General features: G+C 39.5%; 1 protein-coding gene across 1 annotated transcript in view; it reads left to right on the forward strand.

Moving 5' to 3' along the window:
* Positions 1 to 12,822: 12,822 nt before the first annotated feature.
* Positions 12,823 to 23,413, forward strand: part of LOC137175362 (sphingosine kinase 1-like) — a 41,368-nt gene continuing 30,777 nt past the window's right edge. The window contains exon 1 of the mRNA XM_067581030.1: positions 12,823 to 13,390. Within this exon, the coding sequence (XP_067437131.1) occupies positions 12,976 to 13,390 (415 nt within the window). The 5' untranslated portion in view covers positions 12,823 to 12,975. The remainder of the gene's footprint in view (positions 13,391 to 23,413) is intronic.

Raw genomic sequence — 23,413 nt, forward strand, 5'->3', positions numbered from 1 at the left:
ACAGTAATTATTGAGCTTGTTAGTTTTTTATTGTAGATTTGCTTATATGATTGTGTGTCTCTCCAGCACAGTACAAGTCTGGGACATTATTAGGTAATAATGGTACATTTATCTGTCTGTTATTATTATTAACACAATTACTTAAGATCAGGCCAGGTAGTCTGATAAACCTGTGTCTCCTTCCTCATGATCAAGAGTTTCTATTAAACTATTAATTAACTTACTTAATGAGCACATTAACAGAACATTAACATTGTCTTTTGTATGTGACAGTGATTATGAGGCAACGTTACACCCTGCTGGGCTCACAGGACTGGAAATATCACAAAAACGAGGACAAATCTGCCCGTGGGCACAGACCCGTCTCCAGCTGGGTGTGAAACTTTAATTTATCTTGAAAGTAAATATATATATATATATTATCCAAAATGATATAAAACTTATTTAATCATTTAGATCAAGATCTCTTTTGTGAGAGAGATCTGAGAAAGAAAACGAGCAGAGTGAGGCATAACAAAAGCAGCAGGATGAGATATTCAAGTCTTAAAATGATCTGTAATTAATTCCACTGATAAGATGCCAAGTAGTTGAAGGTGGTTTTCCCAAGTTCAGTATTTACCTGAGGGGGTCAGTGATAGACTGCAGGAAACATTTCTAAATAAAAAAGATAGGATGTATTTCTCTTCTTGTTGCTAGTGCTGCTGATAAACTATAACAAGTCATTTTAAGAGCAGAGTGAGCAGCATGAAAATAAAGGAAAGCTGCTAAAAAAACTATTCACAATCAGCTGATATGCAACATTCAAAGAAGGTCAGAGTCAACTGAACCGCATCTACAGATGCTACAAGTTTAGCATCCTGCTCAACAGATTCATAGACAACAACCCTGTCACCCTGCCTGTCAAATTACAGGGTATTCACTGTGCAACTACTGTATTCTGAAACACTAATTACACATCCATCAGACACATCAGCATTCGTTTAGAGACGTATTTCTGGTCACCTGATGAATTTAAGTCCAATATTCAGTCTCATTGTAGTAGTTTAGTTCTTCACCAGCTCCTGAGGGACGTATTCAGCTCTTTAGCTGCTAAATGCTCCACTGTGTTCACCAGCTGTGTCTGTCTGCTGTTTGGTACCGGGCCGATAGTGAACAGTGGGTTTTTAGAGCTTTTTCATTGAAAAAAGCTGCCAACTGTTGCCGGAAACCAGGTTAATGAGAGACTGCTGTGAGACTGAACCAAAATCCAAAACAATGAGCTGTAAGAGTACACCTGTTGTTATTTATTCCTGAATAACTCAAGTCTGTCTTAAAATAATACTCATATGCTTGTATATAAATTGAAACATGGCCAGTATGAACAGGAGGAGTTATAGCAAGCAAAAGCTGTTTCAATGTACATACGTGAGTATTGTTTTAAGACAGACTTGAGTTATTTGTAGTTTTTCCATTGATGAATAAGTTGAATTATTTGGAAAACTAAACTAAACAACCTGTCTATTAGAAATGCAATAAGGTCAAGCACTTCCTGGAGCTCACTAGGTATTTTATCATCCAAAACATAAATCCACGCTTGGTTTGTTTAGAGCTGCTGTTATCAAAAGGATCATGTGCCAATTCCACTTTGCAGTGTGATGAAATGCTTCATTTGTCACCTTCCCTCTCTCTCTCTCTCTCTCTCTCTCTCTCTCTCTCTCTCTCTCTCTCTCTCTCTCTCTTCCACACAGATGTGGGTTTTGGATGTACAGGGTGTCCTTGGGTCCATGACGAGACAGCTGGTGAGTGGATCTGATTCCAGGAAAAACCTTTTTGTTGTTTGAGGCAGTTCATTGGAAACCTTATTCCTGTGTTCACAGCTGTAATATGACTGGATAGATAAGCCAATTCTAGATGACAGTAATGTAATAAAATCAGAGTCTGTTTGCAGTTTATACGAGTATATGTGAAAGTGGTCGTTTATAGCTTATTGTGGGCAGTGAAGTGTCAAACTAACTTACCTTCTCTTGTTCCCAGAATGCTTCTCTGGAGAAATATCCTCGTTATAACTGTGGAAACGGCCCAGAGCGCCCTCCTCCTCCATCTTTAAAACACAGCAGGTCTCACTCCAGTCAACCAGCTGATCCATAGAAGCGGCTTTCTTAAACTATTTGACAACAGAACTCAAGACAAATCACATATTTCTACCCCAAACAGACACTGTGAAGAGGCTTAAAGCTTGTCCTGTTGGTTGTTTTAAATGTTTGCTGAGCTTTTATTGAAGCACCTACAGCAATCTAAACTTTGTCATGAGCATCAAAACTGTTGCAGGATTCATGGATTCTCTTCTCTTAAGCTGTTGTTTGACATTCAGGAGAGGAAAGTAATTTCACACCCGAGAGTATCATTACTCAACTGTCCCTTTAGCAATAAAAAGTAGAGTAAAACGAGGCTATTTTCCAACTTGAGATTCTCTGGAATGACTACTAACTTTTTTTTGTCATTACTCTGCTGCCAGATCAGAAATAAACAGGTGCTTTCTGTGATGTAAATGGCCTGTTGGGTCTTTATTTGAAGGAAAAATCACACTCACCTTGTTAGTGGCACAATGACATTTTTACTCAGCGGCGAACCCATACATGTGCATTCTCAACCATGTCTATTGATGACAATTAAGCCCCTATGTACAGGATCTCAGCAATTAATGCTGTTCTTCATCTTTTTATGAGCTGGGCCATTTCCTTTGCCGACAAATGAGATCTTGTTGTTTCCTGCCTGATTACATAAATGATTGAATCCTTGTTGATATTAAGGTTGCTTTCCTGTTTGTTGTCGTGGGGTATCAATGTGCATTCAATTTACATTCCGCTGGGACCGACATGCCGCAGAGTTATTTTTGAAAAGAGACCAAAACCACCACTGTGACAGGAATATGGCCAATTGTTATGCATCCGCTCTATAAAGAACTCTATTATCATAAATGCCTCTGTTTGTCATCGTGACAACGGTGTACAAGTCCCCGCAGCCGTAGTAAACTACTGGCAGAAGCCGAGGGAACTAATGTACCTAATATGTCCCCAGGAACATCGCCTCTGCCAAGCGTGCACTCTAAATCCGCCTGTGTAATCAAGGCGGTATAGGACATGAATATCTGCTGATAGTGGCGGCGGCACTTCCATATCTCGCTGTTGCCTCCTGCCCTGATGAGCCTGTCTGGCTCAAATTACAAGGTGAAAGCGGGGCTTTTGTGCACTTGGTAAAGTGGAGCAGCTTGGGTAATGAGTATGGTCTTCCTGCACACACTGGCAGACCATGGGAGTTAATCTAATGACGGGGAGAGAGCCATGATTCCTAATGGCATCAGAGAGAGAGAGAGAAAAGCAGGGAGATGTCGTGACTGATGGAGACTCCAATACAGAGCCCTCTTTCCTTCCCAATCACTGGGGCACCACAGACTTAATGATCTCCCCACTAGAATTTGAGATTCAAAAGCAGATGGAGGACGAGGAGGAAGCTGAATACAGTCGTGGCCGACTGTTGGCAGAGGAGCGATGCCAACAGGATGCATTTAGCCATCAAGTCAATATTGTGATCTGTTTTAAAGTTATCTGTCATGAATCATAGTAGCCTACAGGCAGTTTTTAATATATGTGTGTTCATGTTATGATATCATAAAGCAAGGGTCAGCAACGGGCAACCATGGGCCATTTATGTTCAGTGTTGTTCATTTTGGGGGTTTCTACTCCATGTTATGTTTTGTCTGTTTATATAAGAATAAAAAAAGAAGCATTTTAGGGCAGATGCAATTTAAACAGCAGCTGATGTTAATACTCATTTAGCAAAAAATGACTCATATACCCTAATGCATTGTTGCACTACAAGACCGGAGATGTAACTGACACATAATTAACAGTGGCCTGTTTTAGTTATGGTTAAAAATAAGTGCTGCTGTTGTTGTTTTTCGATGATCCTTTAGGAAAAATAATGTCATCAACATGCCATTTCTGTTAGGCTGCCAAGCTTTTGTGTTTGTAAGACACAATTATTTTTTTTTCTTGGTCAAACAGGATAAAACATCGAATGGAATTAAAACTGTGTTTGAATTCAAGGTTTCATTTAAATCAACTGGATTATATCATTTACTTTCATTCGACTTCATCTCAGCACCAGAACGGTTTGTTCCTCCTCAGGTGATAATTATTTGACGTTAGGAGGTTTTACTTATTGTAATTTACAGGAACCGCACATTATTATTTACAGAGGATTTGTGAAAAGCTTTGAAAGTGAAAAATATAGAGTTGGTAGGAAATCAAATGATGAGAAGGTGATGTGGCGAGGCCAAACGTAAAATGGATCCATTTTCAGAGTATGTTTTCAAATATCATCAATCATTTGGAAAATGATGGATATGTGCGACAATAATTACATCATGACATGCTTTTAATCTTCTCTATCTGTTTGTTTGGCCATTTAATACCTCTAGCAATCATCAGGAGACATACAAACATATACCCATAAATTCTTTGCATGTGCTTGACAACACATATCTGGACCATCTAATTTGCTTCTAGTAATGTTTAGTGGCCTGATATGATTTGTTTAGTTGTGCTCTATTGTTTTGAAAGGTCTAGATTTTGTCACTTCGAAATGCCAATTCTTCTACTACCTCTCTCTTTTGTAGGTTTTTGCATCTTTGCTCTTTATTTATTTGTTAGTTTGAAAGCAAATGAGTCTATGAATATAACAGCATTCAAAGGAAGTATTATTTTCTTCTTGTGCAAGTCTGTATGCATTTAATACTGTATTTTTAATGCAATACTGAATTAGGGAGGGTAGAGGTTTTGGGAGAGACGTTAATTGTACAAGTCTGGAGTTATTTTGCAGGGTTTTCAGTTCAAAGATGAGGTCTGATGTGTAACCACAGCTCATCTGTATACACATGTGCTTCACACCCTCAGCCTTACCCGAGGAAGACCATTCATAGCTGAAATATTGTCATGCCCATGTAGAATAATAAAGAAAAATTGGGAACCAGACAGCAGTGTTCAGGGATTTTTTTTTTTAGTCTTTTTGTCCAAATATCACCTCTCCATTCCTCTGCTGCCCCAGATGCCTTTGAATGAACGTGCTTCTGTAGTCATGCACACAGTGATGAGAACGCCTCATAATCAGCAGCAGGTTGATACAGCGAGCAGCGGCCTCCTGCAGTGCAAGCAAAAGTCTGATAAGATGCCACTCAGAGGTGATTAGCATGAACCAGCAACAGTAATAGTTCTCCAAACTTTCAACCAACCTCCTCAGACATCCACAGTTGAAAACACCCACACACACACTCTCTCTATAGAGGACTGTTTTATAGGTTGAGGTTTTGTCAGGGGGCTGCAGTGGTTTGGAGAAGTTGTGAGAATAGCAAGGTGTTCCCTCGACCGGCATGAAATGTTTGTTCTCGTCTCTCAGATACCAGCAGGATGCCACTTCAGGGAATGAGCAGCGATATACAGAGGAGCTCCTTCTAACAGGTCACATACAAGCATCACGAGAGGTGACCCTGTGGTTGACACTGTGATGGAAGTAATGAGATGATGGAGAACTGCAGCACCTGCCTGATAGCATGTAGTCATTGCAATAAATAACTGACATACTGTTTAAGATTTGGACCAGGGACAGACACATATTTACTGTGAATCTGTAAATATCTCTACACTTTTAACCAAATTATCTTAATAACAATTTTCTTTAATAGATAGGTGAATCAGATCGTTCCAAAACATGTTGAAACAAGAACACAGTTTATGTGCTTCCACAAAGTTGGACGCACACTAAAACATTATTGTATGCTGTAGCATTGAGATTTCCATCAGTTTGAACTAAAGGCCGGAGCCCAAACCATGAAGACAGCCCCAGACCAACAGTACACAATCATGTAGAGAGGTGTCCATATACTTTTGGCCATATAGTGTACTTACATCCTCACCAATACAGTCCTGCGGATCAGTAGACTGAGAGTGAAAATGATGAATTCAAATAATTTTGTTTGGTTCAGTTTGAATATTTGCAGCCACTGTATGTAGTTCATACATCATTAACACATCAGTAAGCAATCGCCTCGCTAATGCTGTGATGTCACAGCTTCTAGAAGTTCGGTTCGGTCCCAAATTCAATCCATTTCTGGCTAATTGCTCAGCAACTGCCTGTCTGCAACAGAGTTATCACTTCATGATTGTCTTGGTAGTTTTTGCAGTCTTTTAAGCTTTTAAAGAAGAATCGCAGCTATGCTAACGTGCTGATTCGGCTAGTAACAATAACGATTCGGCTCAGTTGGTTCAGCTTGAGGATTCAACGTTAAATACTTACGTGTACACCCCCACAATGACACTTTGGAAACACAAAATCAGTAAAAATTAAAACGTCAACTGGCAGTTTAGCAATAAAACAGTATGAAAGTGGCATGTCTTTAGATAATTTTTGTTTATATTCTTTTTTATTAGCATGCGTGATCCTAAGCAATCACTCAGTACAGCATATATTTAAACAGGCATGCTTTGGGTGCTTTAAGGGTTTTCAGGGAATCCACTGGCCCAACAGACCTGTTTTCAGGATCTCCACTGCCTCTATACCAGTGCTGAACCAATTAGCAATGTTTTGGTCATAAACCTTCTATATTTTGTGGAAACACGCTATGAATATAGTTTTCAGGTCAGAAATGTTTAGACCGATGCTTTAGTCTTGAAGTGCACATGCAGAGAGATGACTTTTTCCTGCCAACACATTACACCATCTCCAGCACACACGACTACATCTCAGTGAACGTACCCCCCAGACACGTCTCTCATGCCCACTGGCTGCAATATTCAATGTATTTCTGAAACAACACTGCATTTCAAGAGTTACATGGACTCCCTCTAATCGAGTCAGGCAAGTGGGTTCAGTCATTTTGCAAGAATGCGTATCACCCCCTGTGACACATATCAGTGCTCATACCATCATGCTAATCCAGCTGCCTCTGTTCAAATCCCCCACAACCATGCTCCAACAACCAGGCCATGAGAATGCGGGTGACCCGATAAACCGCGTCCACATATAATGAGGAGTGATTCCCCCGCTGCAGAGGGAGAGGCCGGGGCTTTCCCCCTGTCTGTTTCTCTTGGCGTAGCTTCAGTTCAGCGAGTGACTCAGCCCTCTGGATGCCCCATGGCTGCTGGGTGGCAGCTGTGAAACTAGACTGATTTGGATTAAAGCTGGTGTAGTGGGCCCTCTAAAGTGCTTTTTTTGATTAGTCAAATTAGTCTACTGACAGATTATAATTTGCAAGCTTAGTTGTTTCATGTTCAGGACAAAATGCCACAAATTCCCTGATTCCAGCATCCCAAATGTGACTGTGTGCTCTATTTTTTAGTCTTCTGTGGTAGAAAACTGGATTTCTTTGGGTTTTCGTCTCATGGTTGGACGAAACAAGCAATTTGAGTATGTGAAACTAATCTACAGATTCATTGGTGGAAATAGTCTGATGTGAGTGGTAGGGGCACAAAGCTGGAGAAGGCCCATATGAAATCAAATTTCTTTTAAACAGAAAGGGTGGAGGTGAGAGGCAAAACTTTTAAAAGAGTCCTAGCTTTACCCCTGCCGCCACCTGTTTGTAACAGTACTGATAGCTAGCTTACCACTTTGGTCCAGATTGAGCTAGCTCAACAACAACTGGATGGATTTCATTTAAATTTTGTACAGACATTCATGGTGCCCAGAGGATGAATCCAAATGACCTTGGAAATCCCGGATTTTGAATCTAGCAACACCACGAGGCAGACATTTATGGTCTCTGGGTAGAATTTCTGAACAACTATTGGATAGATTGCCATATAATTTGGTTCAGACATACATAATCCCCTCAGGATGACCTGCAAAACATGCAAAACTACAGACACTCCCTCCCTTTCTGTAGCCTCAGCTGTACTTTGTGTTAAGTGCTAATTAACAAATGTTAGAATGCTAACATGCTTAACTAAGATGGTGAACCTGGTAAACATTATACCTGCTAAATATCAGCATGTTAGCATTCTTATCGTGGGCATGTTAGCATAAAGACATTAGAATTTAGCTCAAAGCACCGTCATACTAAAGTACAGCCTCACAGAGCTGCTAGCATGGCTGTGGACTGTTTAAAATTACATATTCAGTTTTCACAGTCCCACGAATGGGTGACTGCTACAAGCTAATGTACAGAAGACAGAGAATAATTTTGCATGGAATTATACAAAATCATACGATTCTCCACGAAGCATCCTGGCAGTGAGATTTTATTGGTTTTAAATGATAAGTTTCACAATATGTGGCTGCTCATTCCTCACGGTTATCACCATAAAACCTCTCATTTCAGAGCAAGAAATGTTTCATTGTTTTCCAGCAAGAGACAGGTTTGCATAACGCTTATATAATTACGGCAGTGCCTTGACAAAGGGGGTGGGCATCTGAAGAAACAGAGCAGAATTAAGGGGCAACTGAAGGAGAGCCAGGCAGACAGGCGAAACCTTTCTGCAAGACATCAGCGCTAAGCGACCCAGACGGGGAATCTGTCATGTTGGATGCCAATGCTAACTAAATGCTGAGGTATATGACATTCCTTCCTCCCACTCAGTTATCTGTCAGTGTGTGTGTGTGTGTGTGTGTGTGTGTGTGTGTGTGTGTGTGTGAAGGGTGTGGGGTAGTGATAGGGCAGAGGAAGGCTCAGTGAGTTGTATGTTATATAAGCAATAATGAGGTATTGACCGTATTGATATGCACTGAGTTGACATCTGTGGTGCGCTAACAACAGATAATGGCTGCTTATCAGTTATTAAGCGTGTGTCAATGGTCTCATGTTCAGGAGATGAAACCAGATGGTTAGGAATGCCAGTGACGGCAATTAGTGCAAACTGGTTCATGTGTGCAGAAAGTATGCAGTGAAAATATTGTTTTCATCGTCCTTTTGAAATGAAACCTCTCAAAATTATAAGCTCAAGTACATATGGGGGTGGCAGCCCTGTCTCTTAAATCCTGTGAAAAACACCATATGCAGGGACGGCCCTCTTCCCCCCTTCAAGGCCAGGCAGCAATAGAGCTCACAGCTGGAGAGCAGTGGAAGTGAGAATCTACTGTCTCCATTCATGGCTCCTCTCCCGCTCCTCAGCTGTGCCATTTTCAATCAATAGCTTTTAGGAAATCAGCGTCTACCCTGCAGTTTGAAATGAAAAGCCTCTTTTGTTGTGAAGCCCATAGTGTGTGTAATGATCTCACGCTGAAGAAACATGCACGTTTTTCAGAGGCATTTTCTCCCATTGCAGCAAATTACATAATATGCTTATGTTCAAAGTAGAGCCTGAATAGCTTTGAGGAAAAGCTGCATTCACAGCCCAAGAAGGAATTAAGGTGATGCCTACCTATCTTCTGGCGTGAAGTGGATGAAAAGCAGTGCGTTTTAGCAGCGTTGTGTTCTGTGGCACAAGACTTGCATGTGAATAAGATCATCTTGTTTCCCCTCTGGCTCCAGGTGTTTACTGGGACCACTAATTCCCATCTGCATATATGCTTACCTCCTCCTCCTACTCCTCCCACTCCCCTTTTTTCCTTTCTGTGGATCATGTGCAAGTGCCTGGAGCATAACGAGAACGCAAGAATGACTTTGATTTGACCCGGAGAGAAGTCAGACGACGACTTTATTATTTTCTCAAAGCAATATACTTGTCAGAACATAAAGATAGAAGATAAATAATGTCGCCAGTTATGGTCTTATAGTGGCACGGATGATGAAAATATGAAGGCATACTTTCACTGCACATTGTGCAAGCAGTGTAAAAGTCAGCATATCCTTTGATGAAGTTAAAGAGTGATTACCATGTTAAAGTTGTAGGTGCTCATTACAGGCTACTTATTAATTAAACCTCCAAATGCATCATATCCTTGCGTCATGCTGTTTGCATTTAAACCACATATTATATTCTATAATACAAAGTCTAGGGCATCAAACACTGGGGTAAAAGGTACAATATTTCTCATAGTAAAAGTGTGACATCTCACAAAATAGAAAGTAAAGGGTCAGTGCCTCAAAATTAATATTAATTGTATACTTACAACGTAGTAATACCATAGATGTAATTTTCTTGAGTGTTTCATTAGTGGAGTTCAGCTTAGTGTGCAGTTTTTATCACATTACATGCTGTTTGGTTTGAGTATTTTAAGAAAAATATCCCTGTTTCAAACCAGTGCATTGTGACATGGTGATAATCAGCTGCTCTTTTCTGAATCTAACATCGCCATCTGTTGGTGCACTGAAGTACCTGCTCATCTGCTCAGTATAACTGTATAAAAGCTATGAATTAAACAGCAGTAATGTTACGCAGAATGTTTAATTGCACATACATGGAAGCAAAGAAAGTGTAAAGAAGAAAACATGAAGCTGAGCATCCAAACTACAAGAGAATTATTCTACATTCATTGAATTCTAAGGTTTGCATTTTCACAATTATATTAATGATACAAAACATAATCTTGATAATTATGTTTTACAGTGAAAAACATATTTTGGATTCTTTATCATTGTGATGCTGCATGTTGTCTATTACTGCCTGAATGAAGGAAAACAAAAAGTACATAAAGCATTGACAACACACCATTACGCCAGTTTAGATAATCAGCATAATATACAATATAAATATTATATCACATCACATCTTCTCATCTACGGCACTTTTATTTAATCAGGTAGTCTCATTGAGATTGTGATCTCTTTTTTTCAAGAGACCTGAGAACAAGAAACTTTCATAATCAGACAAAGAATTAATAAAAACAATTAGAAGAGTCATAAAAAACATCAGATGAGGAAGCGTTATACATGCTACACATGCAGTATGTCACTCTTATATGAATCCAAATGTAATCCAGGCCATAATCTCTGTTGTAACAGTAACAACTGTTATAAGTACAGATAGAGAAAACACATTTCATTAAGCTATTATATTATATTATATTCATTTCAGAGGCTGAAAACAGAGACTTTGCTGTTTTTTTTTCCTCACAAAAGTCTAAAAAGGATTCATTGATCATCAAAACAGTTGGTGATTAATTTTCTGTCGATTGATTAATCGACCAATTGTTGCCGCTCTAAGAAATATGAGCCATCAGCAAAATGAACTATGATATGAAAAATATAGAATTATTAAAATTTAAATATTTATTGGACAGAAAAATAGCACTTGAGTGGTTAATTTAACTACACGTTATATTGGCTCATCTTAATATGCAAAATGACTCATAGCTGTCAGAAAAAAAATATGAAGGCACTAAACTTACAATAATTCCTTCTGAAATGTGGTGCAGTAGAAGTAGAATAAAAGAAGCTGAAATGGAAATACAACCAGGTACAATGTACATGTACACACTTCCACTGTTATGTAGTAGGCTGTCTGTGTGAGTGTGATGTTAGAGTAGGAACACTACAGCAGTCACTTTTGTATCTATTATGTATTTGAGATTTATTAAAATGCATTTGCTCTGCTGAGTTGAAGTTGACGCTCTTCTCTGTGTGACACAGTCACTCTTCTCAATACATTTTTAATCCATTCACTCCAGTTTCCCAACACACAATTATCACCATCCCCATGTGAGGGAACGTGAGGGACTCCTTCATGACCACTCAACAGTTTTACTGCACACTTCAGGTTTACATGTCAGAGAGGAGGCGCATTCTGTCTGCTCGCAGCTTCATTACCACTGCATGAAGCAGAGGTCGTCTAATAGTTACATAACATCTTCTAAATTAGTTTTCTGAGTAGTACATCATGTTGTAAATATAGTACATAGGATTCTATAAAATGTCAGTTTGTAATCTGGTTCTTTATTTAATACACCACCAGGGGGCGACATACTGCTTCTTTTCGACGGACGGAACTCCTGAACAGCATTAAAGTTCAATGTAAACTGCAGCCGAGTGGATGTGCGTCAAGCAGGAAAAGACATCCGCAACAACTCCATGAAACTAGTCGGTAATGCCTTTAAAAATAAAACCATGAATTGCTCCATTGTAGATGATTAAATCTGTGGCTGAAAAAAATACTATCGTACTTCAAATTGTGTGTCATGGTTTGTGGTGAACAAACATTTTGGATGTTACTTTACATTGTTACTTTATATACATATAGCAGGTGATTATGTTCAGTATATACAGTTCAAATATACAGCAATGAATGCAATGTTTTGCACATTTTGTGTTTTAGACTAAAATAAATATATATAATTTGTAGTTGCAGTGGGTGTTATAGTGTTACAGGGTTATTATTGCACAGTCACTGAGTTAAAGGACCAGTGTGTAGAATTTAGTGGCATGTAGCAATGAGGTTATACATTACAACAAACCAAATACCCTCCTCCCCTTCCAAGCGTGTAGGAGAACCTACGGTGGCTGCGAAACTTGTGAAAAACATGAAAGGCCCTCTCTAGAGCCAGTGTTTGATTTGTCCGTTCTGGGCTACTGTAGAAACATGGCGGTGCAACATAGTGGCCTCCGTGGAAGAGGATCTGCTCCCTATGTAGATATGAAAGACAATGATTCTTAGTTTCAGGTGATTATTCACTAATTAAAACTTATGAATATTATATTTCGCTAGATGCTACTAAATTCTACATGCTGCACCTTTAACTGTTCATCAGTGTGGGTAAAATAGGTAAGTGTAATTAGTTAGTCATAGATAGAGGAGCTAGTGGAGTAGGTAAAACAAAATTTCACGCAACAAACTGCCCCAACTTATGTTTTAGAATGGAAAACACTGGTATAGTCCTGAAGACAACATGTGTCTTATTTTGAAATGTAAACGGATGTGGTACGTTTGATTCCTGTGACGCTTGACACCGGTCCGACCGGCAGCGGGCTGCCAGTACTGTTGTGGTCTCCACTTGGCTCGCATCGTCCAGGCGGGCAGCTATGTGACGGTGTGGCCGCTACTGTATCCCGGTCTCCCCCGTCCGCTCAGGATGGACCCGAGGAGAGCAGAACCGGACCGAGACAGCCCCGCCACGCTGTACGGGGAATTCACGGTTACCGGTAACCGAAAAGTCAGGTGTGCCGTGAGCCTGACCGAGAGGGAGCTCATAGTCCAGAGGCTCACCTCGGCACCTGTGGGGCGGAACAAGGTGGTGCTCAGCCTGAAGGACTGCGTCGGCTGCCGGGCTCACCGGGAGGATGACAACGCGGACCCGGCGGCGTACTTGGTAGCCTACTTTTACCCGCTCAAACGGCGCTGGATGAGTTCCGGGGTGTCGCGGCAGAGAGTGGAGCAGAGTTTTCGGTTCGCCGCGCTTCAGGACCCGCGAGACAACCTGGAGGAGGCGGAGAGGTGGGCTCGAGCCGTCCGCGAGCGCAGTGACAGGCAACAGCACCTCAGAGACGGTGAGAGGCGCGTGGTGGTTAACCACAGGAAAAAGTTTGTCTGTGTCAAAGTTAACTGAGGGGTGAAGAGTTTCAGGTCTCACACGAGTCTGTTCACAGTTTTATGAATTACTATGAAGAGAAACCAGACTGTGTGTCTGCTCGAGGCAAAGACATGTCAACTGGATATCATTGTTCATCTATTAATTTATTGATTATCTTAATTAAGAAAAATAAGAAACAAACTTTAGTAAGTTTTCACATATAAGGAATTTGTCTTGTGCTGCATAACAATCAAAAATAGAAAGTATACAAAGTGAGAAAAATACAGATACTACAAAAAACAGGTGGTATAAATATATGAATAAGATTTTATGATAAATAATATGTGAAGAGAGCTGTATCACCTTCTATATGTAGGTTATGAATCTAATCTAATCTCTGAGGCAAAAATGAGCTGTTTCTGACTCAGTTTCTCCCACTTTCTGTTCATTGTGTGGGCCAGTTAGTAATGAGGTTGTGTTACTTTAACCTAAATGTAGAGCTGCAATGATTAGTCGATTGATCAATTTGTCAACTACTGAATTAACTGCCAACTATTTTGATAATTGATGAATCATTTGAGCCATTTTTTAAAGAAAAAAATGTCCAAATTCTCTGGTTCCAGCTTTGCAAGTGTGAATATTTTCTGGTTTCTTTAGTCTTTGTTGACAATAAACTGAATATTTTTGGGTTGGGGACATTTGAAGACGTCATTATGGGCTTTTGGGAAACAGTGATCGACGTGCTTCACCATTTTCTGCCATTTTATAGACCAAACCACTAATTAATCGAGACAATAATCCACAGATTAATCGATAATGAAAATAATTATGAGTTGCAGCCCCACTTAAATGGATATAAATGCTCATTGTAAGCACCATCTACTGGAATAATAGGGGCTTTAGACCAGATCTTGTCTCAAGCTGCTGTAGGTACAAGGTTGCTGCCTGGAGGCTTCTACCATTTCAGTTTATAATGTGCTCTAGTGGTGCGAAGTGTATTAAGAAACACATTTCCAGTGAATGAAATGACCACAGATTAACTGCGACGTGATGAACCTGGAGCTGAATGCTTTGCTGGTTTATCATGCAGCCTCATCTCAGCTATCAGCTGGTTTAACACTGCAGACTGCAGTGATGATGAGTCAGATTTTATCACCAAGTCAAAAATGATCCAGAAGAACTGATATGTGATTACTGACGGTTATTTATATAGACGACGTTTCATTGAACTTATGAATATTTACATGACTTATATTTCATTTTTGATGAATCTGCTGATTTTCTTGATTAATAGTTTTGTCTAGACAACGTCAGACAACAGTCGGTTGTTTTGTGTGACCAACAGAAAATATTCAGTTTAATTATCTCATGAGTCAAAAGTAAAGCAGCAAATTACAAAGCTGGAACTAGAAAATATTTGTCATTTTCTAGTATTTTCCTAAACAATGAAGAAAATAATTGGCGATGAGTTTACTATCAATCAACAAATTGATTAACTGACTAATAATTTCAGCTGTTGTGGCTGTTTCATTAGTCACTTCCTGGAAATAACCTCCAGGACCTGCAGCGAGGACAGATCCTGTCAATTCCCCCTTGATTATGATTCACTGATTTTTGGAAAGACTTTCCAGATTTTGATCCTTCCTGTATTTCAAACAGTCCATCATGAGTCCGACAACATTATAGGAGAGCAGTGTTTAATTGGTGTTTTTAAAGACATCGTTAGCTGCCCTCAGTAAGTCATTACTCAGCAAGTACCGACTTTCTTCTTGTATATATTTCAATCTACTTCAACTGGTTCATACTGAAGAAACTTCCTGTTTTATTCACATTATATTGATTATTGATTTTGCCCTGCAGCTTTTAATTAGCTATATAGTTTCCTCTGCTTATTTTCTGCTTTCAGTATTGTCAGAGGCTTTTTCTCTATTAGCTTTAAACTACTCTTTAAATGAATAAAACAACAGATCACATTTCATTAACTACAGAATGCAAACCATTTGAACATAAAAGGTGTCTGGAAAAACACAAGGCTGTATTACCTTTACGATATTACCACTAAATGTCACGAGGTTTATCCTGTACAGAGCTGGATTCTTGTCTCTTATCAGCTCTGCTGTGTAAAAGGCTATTGCATTACCTTTAACCTACTCCTGAAATGAATAAAACAACAGGACTGGTGTGGTATCAAGAGTCACGTTTCAGTAACTCCAGTCAGCAAACAAACCTTTTGAACATAAAAGACACCTGAGAATCACGAGGCGGTATTACTGCTATTGAGTTCATGCAATGCCAAGAGGTATAATTACTCCTGAGGGAAACGCGCTATAATTGGAGATTTCTAAAGATAAGTTATCTCGTTATTTGTCCGCTTCGTCAAACTGTCCCGTCTGAATGAAGAAATATCGAATGTAATTTATGCCTCGCACAAACTTTTTCCTCCACACAGCCCTGGTATCAGTGGCACAGTGTGACCCAGATAGCGTTTCCCAATCTGCACAAATGTTTTTTTAACGAGACAAAATATGCTGCAATTCTATACTGCCTGTCATTGTCACAGGAGGAAATAACAGACTTTTGGTAACTAAAGACAGTATTATTTGCGTAGAATAATGCTGTCAATCAACCACCTCGAGTTTAACCTGAGACATTGACCTAATAAGTGTTCACCTGAGGACAGAAACCCAAACACAAGTGTCTCCATGGCTTCACCTGCTCTGTAGTCATCTAACGGACTTCTCGTTATTCAGACCGACACACAAATCTCTTAACACCTGCTGTGTCTGTTTCCATTTCTGCAGACATGGAATTTAATTTGTACTTAAGTTTAATCTAGATCAGGGGCGTGTGGTCCGCCCATCCTGCAATTCCAACTGTGAAATACATATTTTAATGAAAAATTGTTATTGTTGTGTTGTGTGTGTGTGTGTAAATGTCAGTTGTTACTCTCACATAAATCAAACATAATTACAGAAATGTGAGACTAATGAAAAAGTGCTGCCTATGATCTTTGTCTATGTGCCAGAGGGCATACGGAGGTATGTGTGTAATATGTTTGGGTTTTCCTGGTGGCCCCTGATTGGTTGACTCCGCGTCTATAATAACTGGATCTGGTTATGCCAAAGAATGTTGCCGGATTGGGCGATTTTCTGCCCAGTTGGGTGGCTGTAGGGTGGATTATGTTGGTAAAAATGAGCTCGGGTGGGTTGATAAAATTTCGACCTTGTTTGTCATAGAACGGATGCTTTTCTTATTTTTTTCAAAATATATGAGGTTTTTGAACCACACTGCTAGAAGAAAGGTGTGCATGTGTGAATGACCAGGCTGGTCAACCTGACATAGTCGCCGGCTTCTAGCTGGTCAGACCAGTTATTCTGCTTCTTTATTGGATAACATTTACCCCCTGAAGGCAGGTAAAACGCACACTGACTGTTGTGGTACTGTGGTGATAATTGTAATGTTAGAGCAGTTGCTAAGTGGCCACCAAAAGATACTCTTCTAAACTTTTAGAAACCACTAGCCTAGCTGCTAGCCACCAGCAGCTGGCTCTCTGCTACATCGTACGGCACACAGCTACGGGCCGTAGCCGCGCCGCTGATCCAGACAGGGACGCTAATAGGTCACATTCTAACAAAATGCTTTTGACCAACACTCGGTACTGCACCTGAATGCTCTGCTAACGTGCTGCTTTCACCACGTCACCTGTGTAGATGTTGTGTTAGCTGCTGGAATGGCTATAGTTTCTTAGTCATGTTATAGGATTTTTGTATCAGTGTGATGAAGGTATTTAATTTGCAGGATTATTCAAAAACAGACATTTCTGGTTATTTTTTTATTTCAAACATTAAAAATCTCTCAAATGATTGTCCAGACAATGTATTATATCAGGATACATATCAATAATGTGATCTAAAAGTACATATATCGTCATAAAGGATCTCATAGAAGAACGTTGAAGAGAACCAGACATGCTGAAGAAATAAAAACTTCTGAGCATGTACATCGTCAGTAGCATTCATCTGAAACCTCTCTCAGGCTGCAGGGGTCTTTTGTATTTCTGGAAAGTGGCGAGATTATTCCAGTCTAACTGACAGTCTACACTAAGCTGCTCATTATGCCAGAAGCCTTGTGAACCATAATAAATCATTTTTGGGAGCTCTGCATCCAAACCATTAGTCTGAATGAGGTCAGTGCCGCCTGTCTGACCTCTCTATCAATATTAGTGCTTGTGTCATTGGCTTGAATTCTGGTGCGCTCGCAGAATTTTTCAGAAAGCATCTGTTTCCACCAGATCTACTTACCTCTGACAGGTAGAAGATGAAACACAACTCCAGTCTGCATGAATGAATTATCTCAGTCTTGGTTCTAGGTTCACAACTATATTCTTCTCACAGTGTTATAGCAAAGAGATTCGTTCCATAGGAGGCTGACTCTGTGCTTTTTCACAATCACACTCAGGTCGATCAGAGTTGCATCTCTGCTCTAATAGACGACGCCGTCAAACTGTTTGACAGACTCCACTTTCCTGTTCATTGCATCAATACTAGTTTGCATGATAATGATCATCCATCACACCCAAACATCTGCTGGGGTCACGCAACAAGCCTTCAGTCGGCCCGCGGATGAGAGAGATAATCTGAGTGGCCGTTGACCACAGGAGGGCTGGAGATGATGGTGCAAATCAAGGGGAGAGGATTTTACACAATTGCATTTATCATTACTATCATTATTATATTAATCAGCATATTCTTAGTTTGTATTCCATGTTTATAACAAGACTATAATCAGATGGTTTGTTTCTTTCTATGATGGTTTTGGACCAGGAGCAGAATATATTGTATATGCATGTAATGCTGCAACTCAAATTATTTTTATTAGTGATTAACGAGCTGATTATTTTCTCGATCAATCAATTCATTCTTTGGTCTATAAATTGTGCTTCTTTTGTCCAACCAGCAGTCCAAAACTAAGATATTCACTTTACGATCACATGACAAAGAAAAGCAGCAAATCCTCACAAGTATGAAGCTGGAACTGAGGGATGTTTTTGGATATTTGCCAGAATAAATCACTTCAATGGTTAATCAGTTATCAAAATAGATGCAGATTATTATTTGTTAATCCACTAATGGATTGATTATTTTGACTCCACATGCATGTTGGGTTAGGGTTAGGGTCAGCTGACTATTGGCTTTAATCTTTGTGGTGTATTTAACTTTCAGCAGCTGATAAGAGGCGACACGAGGTGACACATCCATCAGTCTTTGTTTTCACTTTGTCATCAGCTGAGTGTATCAGAGCCCTGATTTAAGTTCTCATAAATTTGATCCCTGCTGACAATTAAAATAGACACTTAAGCCGCATTGCCAAGTATTTCCTATATGGTATTAATTCCATGTTGTCAATAAATGGATTCGGTTCAGCTGTGGACATCATGAGTCAGGTGATGGCAGCAGGCGGGAGAGAGTGTACTAATATTGATCAAATCAATCACTGCGGGTCGTCATCTGGCTTAAGCACTTGGCTGCCACAGTCTAATGATAATGAATTACAACAAATTACCAACTAATGGGAATCAATTAATTGGGGTTTGAATATATCAGATCACTGTCAGCCACAGATACGAGCTCACTGGGACTGTTGTTCAACCCGTTTCATTGTGTAAGATTTCTGTTTCTGGGTCAGATGCTGTAATGTTTTCACTGTGCAGCTCTCGTGATATTACCAGATTACGCTGATGTGAAGCCACAGTGACAAGTTGAGTAAATTCTTGGCTTTCTAATCGGACAGTGAAGTCAGTAACAGTATGATCAGCATGATCATTAATATGAATGTTCATTCTGCTGTGACTAGTGATAGTCAGTGAGATTAGGTTAGACACTTCGGAAAGAAATAGTGAGTACAGGTAAATCAAAATAACTAAAATTAGAAAATAGCAGCTCCTCTCTTGTCCTATTTAATCAAATACTAACATTACACACACACTGAGTCGTAGCATCACTAATAAAGAAAACATTGTAAGAGATTTTACATCAAGTGAAGTTAAATGGATTGTGTCTAATTAAAACTTTGGGTGATTAAATTATCTGCATGATGCAGAATCAAATGTCAGATATCAAAGATTTTTTCTTGTAGTAGTCCTGGTCTTAATAGGAACGGCAGAAATGGGACCACATTGTCAGAAAAGGTTCATGCCCAGCAGACGGTATACATGTCCAATAGTGACGGAGCCAAGACTCGCTCTCTCTTCCGTGGTATCACTGACAAAATCTGCTGCTAATTTTTGAAGAGACGTCCCCAGATTGCACAATGAGCCGGGAGCGTACATTCATGCATTTTGTTATCATCAGTCTTGATTCATCCAGACTTCATCTGCGAGACCAGGAGATAAATCATAAAAATGAAACAGTGATGACACAACTTCCTTATCAGCTTCGCTTTGTTGTAGTCTCCTAAGTTTTTCTTTTTGAGAAAACCGTATGTAGGTGAGATTCTGTTTATGTCAAATAAACAAAAAAAAAAAGATTTTAACAGTCAAGTGTTGAACTCCAGAAGGCCAGAAACACTTGAGTCCTTTCTCAAAAGTTCAGAGGTCTTTATAATTCCCCTGGACTGAATTGCACTAGCTGTTTGTATATAAAGTCCCCCCTACATTCTTAGTAACTACTAGTGGTTTACTAAATCCGGTCGCACCATTAAAACCTAACAGTCTTATCTAGTAAACACTTGTAAACATGTGTTTACTAGATAAGACAAGCATTAGTGATGTGTGAATCAGTTGCTAGGAAACATCAGTACATTACAAAGCAACCAAATATGTAAACAGGAAGTCACTATAGCATCACATGATGTCACTTCCAAAAGTAGCAGTTTTAGGGGCCAAAAGATAAAATAAACTTAACTGACAATCCTTTATGAATATACAGGACTCTTTCTCATTCAAGTTAATTGGAGTGTGTCCAAAACTTTTGACTGGTCCTTTATATTCATATTGACTTTCTTCTATTTCTATCTGGAGAAATATGTGTGTTTCAGAATTAGTATTCATGTAGTTTACAGTGAGAGGGAAATATTTGATTATGCTGAGCTAACTGTCGTTATTTGATCATTTAGTCAAACATTATCGGTGTAAAGTTTTGTAATTTGAGGTTTAGTGGGGGTTTTTTGTGTGGAATTTAAAGATCAGATATATCGACCACGTTCCATATTATCACTTTTCTTTTTCAATCTAAAAGGGTCAGATATTAGCAAGCTAATGTTAGCTTTGTCATGTTCATTCATTCAGCTATGTGATGCAACAGCTACACATGGCAGTTAGCATGTGTAAACATAAACAACATCTAATCTCTACAGAAGAACTAGTTTGTGTGGTGAAACCGGTTTGAATTTAGTGATGTGCAAATCATTAAGAAGCGCTTGCATCATAACTAGGCTAAGTTTTAACTTGCGTACTGCTCGTGCAACCGGCTCCATAATCCAAACATGTAGCGGCAGTTTTGGCTCATCCTGTGGATGCTCTTTGAGCTTGTAGCTTTTTGATTCGGAGCAGCAGCTTCAATCTTGTCCAACATATAGCTTTATTTTTCTTCTCTTTTCTCCCTGAATGGCATCACAATTCATTTACTAGAGAAGGTGTTTGCTTAGTATAGTGAAATAGTAGCCTCGGGGTACCTCCGGGGCTGAGTACTATCAGTGTTATATGTCTTGATAAACTGTAGATGCTACTTCTAGTTCTACCTTGTGTTTTCAGTTCAGCATTGGCCTTTGACCTCCTTCATAGTTTGCTTTCTTATGAGGAATTTATTATCATCAGTGTCAGTAAGATGCTATTCACAATATCTGTGGAGACAAAACATCAGCTGCATTTCATCACACTGTAGATTCAGATTCTTACTCAGGGAGTGTTTCATTGAGGTTGGACAGTAGTGACACATCGAGTTTTGTACATGTTTTAAAAGGCTTTTGAATCATCACGAGGATCATGACCTGTGCTGATGCACTATAACTGAATAAAAGTGTTAATTCAGTGTGAAACCATGGAAACAGAAATGACGGAAAATCAGATGAGAAGCACCTAGCTCGACATTCTCGGGGGAACTGGTGTTGCTCCTTTTAGCAGCCAAATCCAGGCCTCTCTCAGCCAGTCGATCCTGTTACTGATACATTACCTCTGGCAGAGTTGAAGCTGGGACACTGGTTGGTCTGCTCTATTACACAATTTCAGAAATACAAGCAGAACTATAATACAACAGAAATATTTTTAATTCCACTTTTAACACTGGGCTACAAAACACAAACAGAAAGTCGAAGGAGTCAAAACATTAACTCAGTCATCAGAAATATTTGGTCATTTGTGAAATTCAGAAATGATGAAAACAAAACTTCTGACGTTGCTTTGCAGGTGATATGGTTGAATATCACAGAATATTCGTCCCACATAATATATGTATATATATGTATATATATATATATTACAGTTAGTTGGGCAGTCCATCATTTTTCATCAAGAAAGAAATTTGCTGCAGAACAAGCAGGAGGACATGTTGGGTTGTTCTCCGGCTGAAACTGTTGGCTGAATGCAAAAGCACTTGTGACGCTACTTTAATGGCCTAATAAAGTTAGAAATGGTTTTACTACTGAACACACCACCTTTATACTCTTTAAACTTGTTCGTAATGAAAAAACATCCAATAAAGATGCTTTTAAGGGGTACTGCATTAATTTACTGCAGCTGTTCGTAGCCTCTCTCCGTATAACCACAGCGGTAATGAACTTCTGTTACTGACCTACTGAAAGCTGATTACTCTCATTTATTAGTGTGTTTGTGTACATGTGAACATACTCTCACACAGTATTTAATGTATGGCTGGTTTTGGAGACGTCAGTGCTTTAGTGCTGTATGTAAAGTATTGCGCTTGTATAGCTTTCTGGGTGTGTGAAGCCGATAAACCATGTGACTAATCCCATCAAGGATCACACCCTTGTGATTAATGAGTATTTAACGACAAGACTGATGAAACCTCCTGATTCTTTTACAACAGAAACCTCATAATTGATTCATAACAGGTCTTATCTCTTGCTAGTAAAGGGGAAAAAAATGATATCAGGTTACAGTAACAGTCCCTTATGCTATTTGAATATTAGAAGTGTGTGTGTGTGTGTGTGTGTGTGTAGTCAGACAGCAGAGGTAGCAGCAGTCCTCTCCCTGAGGATTCCTCCTCATCAGACATACGCTGTGATAGAGCTTGACGTGCTGTCGAGACCTCTGATTCAGCCGCTCTCTCCGTCTCTCTCTGGAGAGCTTTCTGTTGTTCTGGGGGCTCACAGCAGCTCTGTGTCAGTAATGACAGCGTCCTGCCCTTCCTCTTACCCCGAGCACATCCAAATGGTGGAATGTACTGGTGAAATCTGGCAAAATGCACTCTGTCTTCAGCTTCCTTAAATAAAAACATGTTGGTGAAGGAATGCTTCGAACTCTGTTCATTTCCTTGTAAAAAAAAAAAAAAAAAAAAATCTCAGCAATAAAGACGTTCAGTGTTTGCTATTCCCAGAAATGGTCACTCAAGTCATTCTGTGATAAGCTGATGACAACAGAAAAAACCAAATGACCAGTCAGACTGCAGAGCAGCTGCTTCACCTCAGAAAAAGACTTTCTTTTTTCCTGGTAAAAGAAACATGTGGTTATGTTGTTTTTTTTTTATATCGGGAAGTTGAAGTGCATTTCCTACATACGCTGGCACAAAGCCAACCTTTTACAGTATGTATTCTGTCTTTTTTTTAAATTTTTTTTTACAGTTTGCAGTAATCTCATGTTTTGCTCCGAGTGTTTACTGCATATGTTTTTCTTTAAATCTGACAGAAGTGAACGTACAGTTCAGCAAAGTGCATTAATTAAGCATTTAAGCTCCAGCTCTCATTGAAAGAAAACTTTCACTGAGCACTAAATTAGCGGTGATGTAACCGGCTGAGTGTTGGAAAGTTTTTGCTTTGGAGTTTGTTT

The sequence above is a fragment of the Thunnus thynnus genome, chromosome 3, assembly GCF_963924715.1.
Source record: "Thunnus thynnus chromosome 3, fThuThy2.1, whole genome shotgun sequence".
NCBI classification, from domain to species: Eukaryota; Metazoa; Chordata; class Actinopteri; order Scombriformes; family Scombridae; genus Thunnus; species Thunnus thynnus.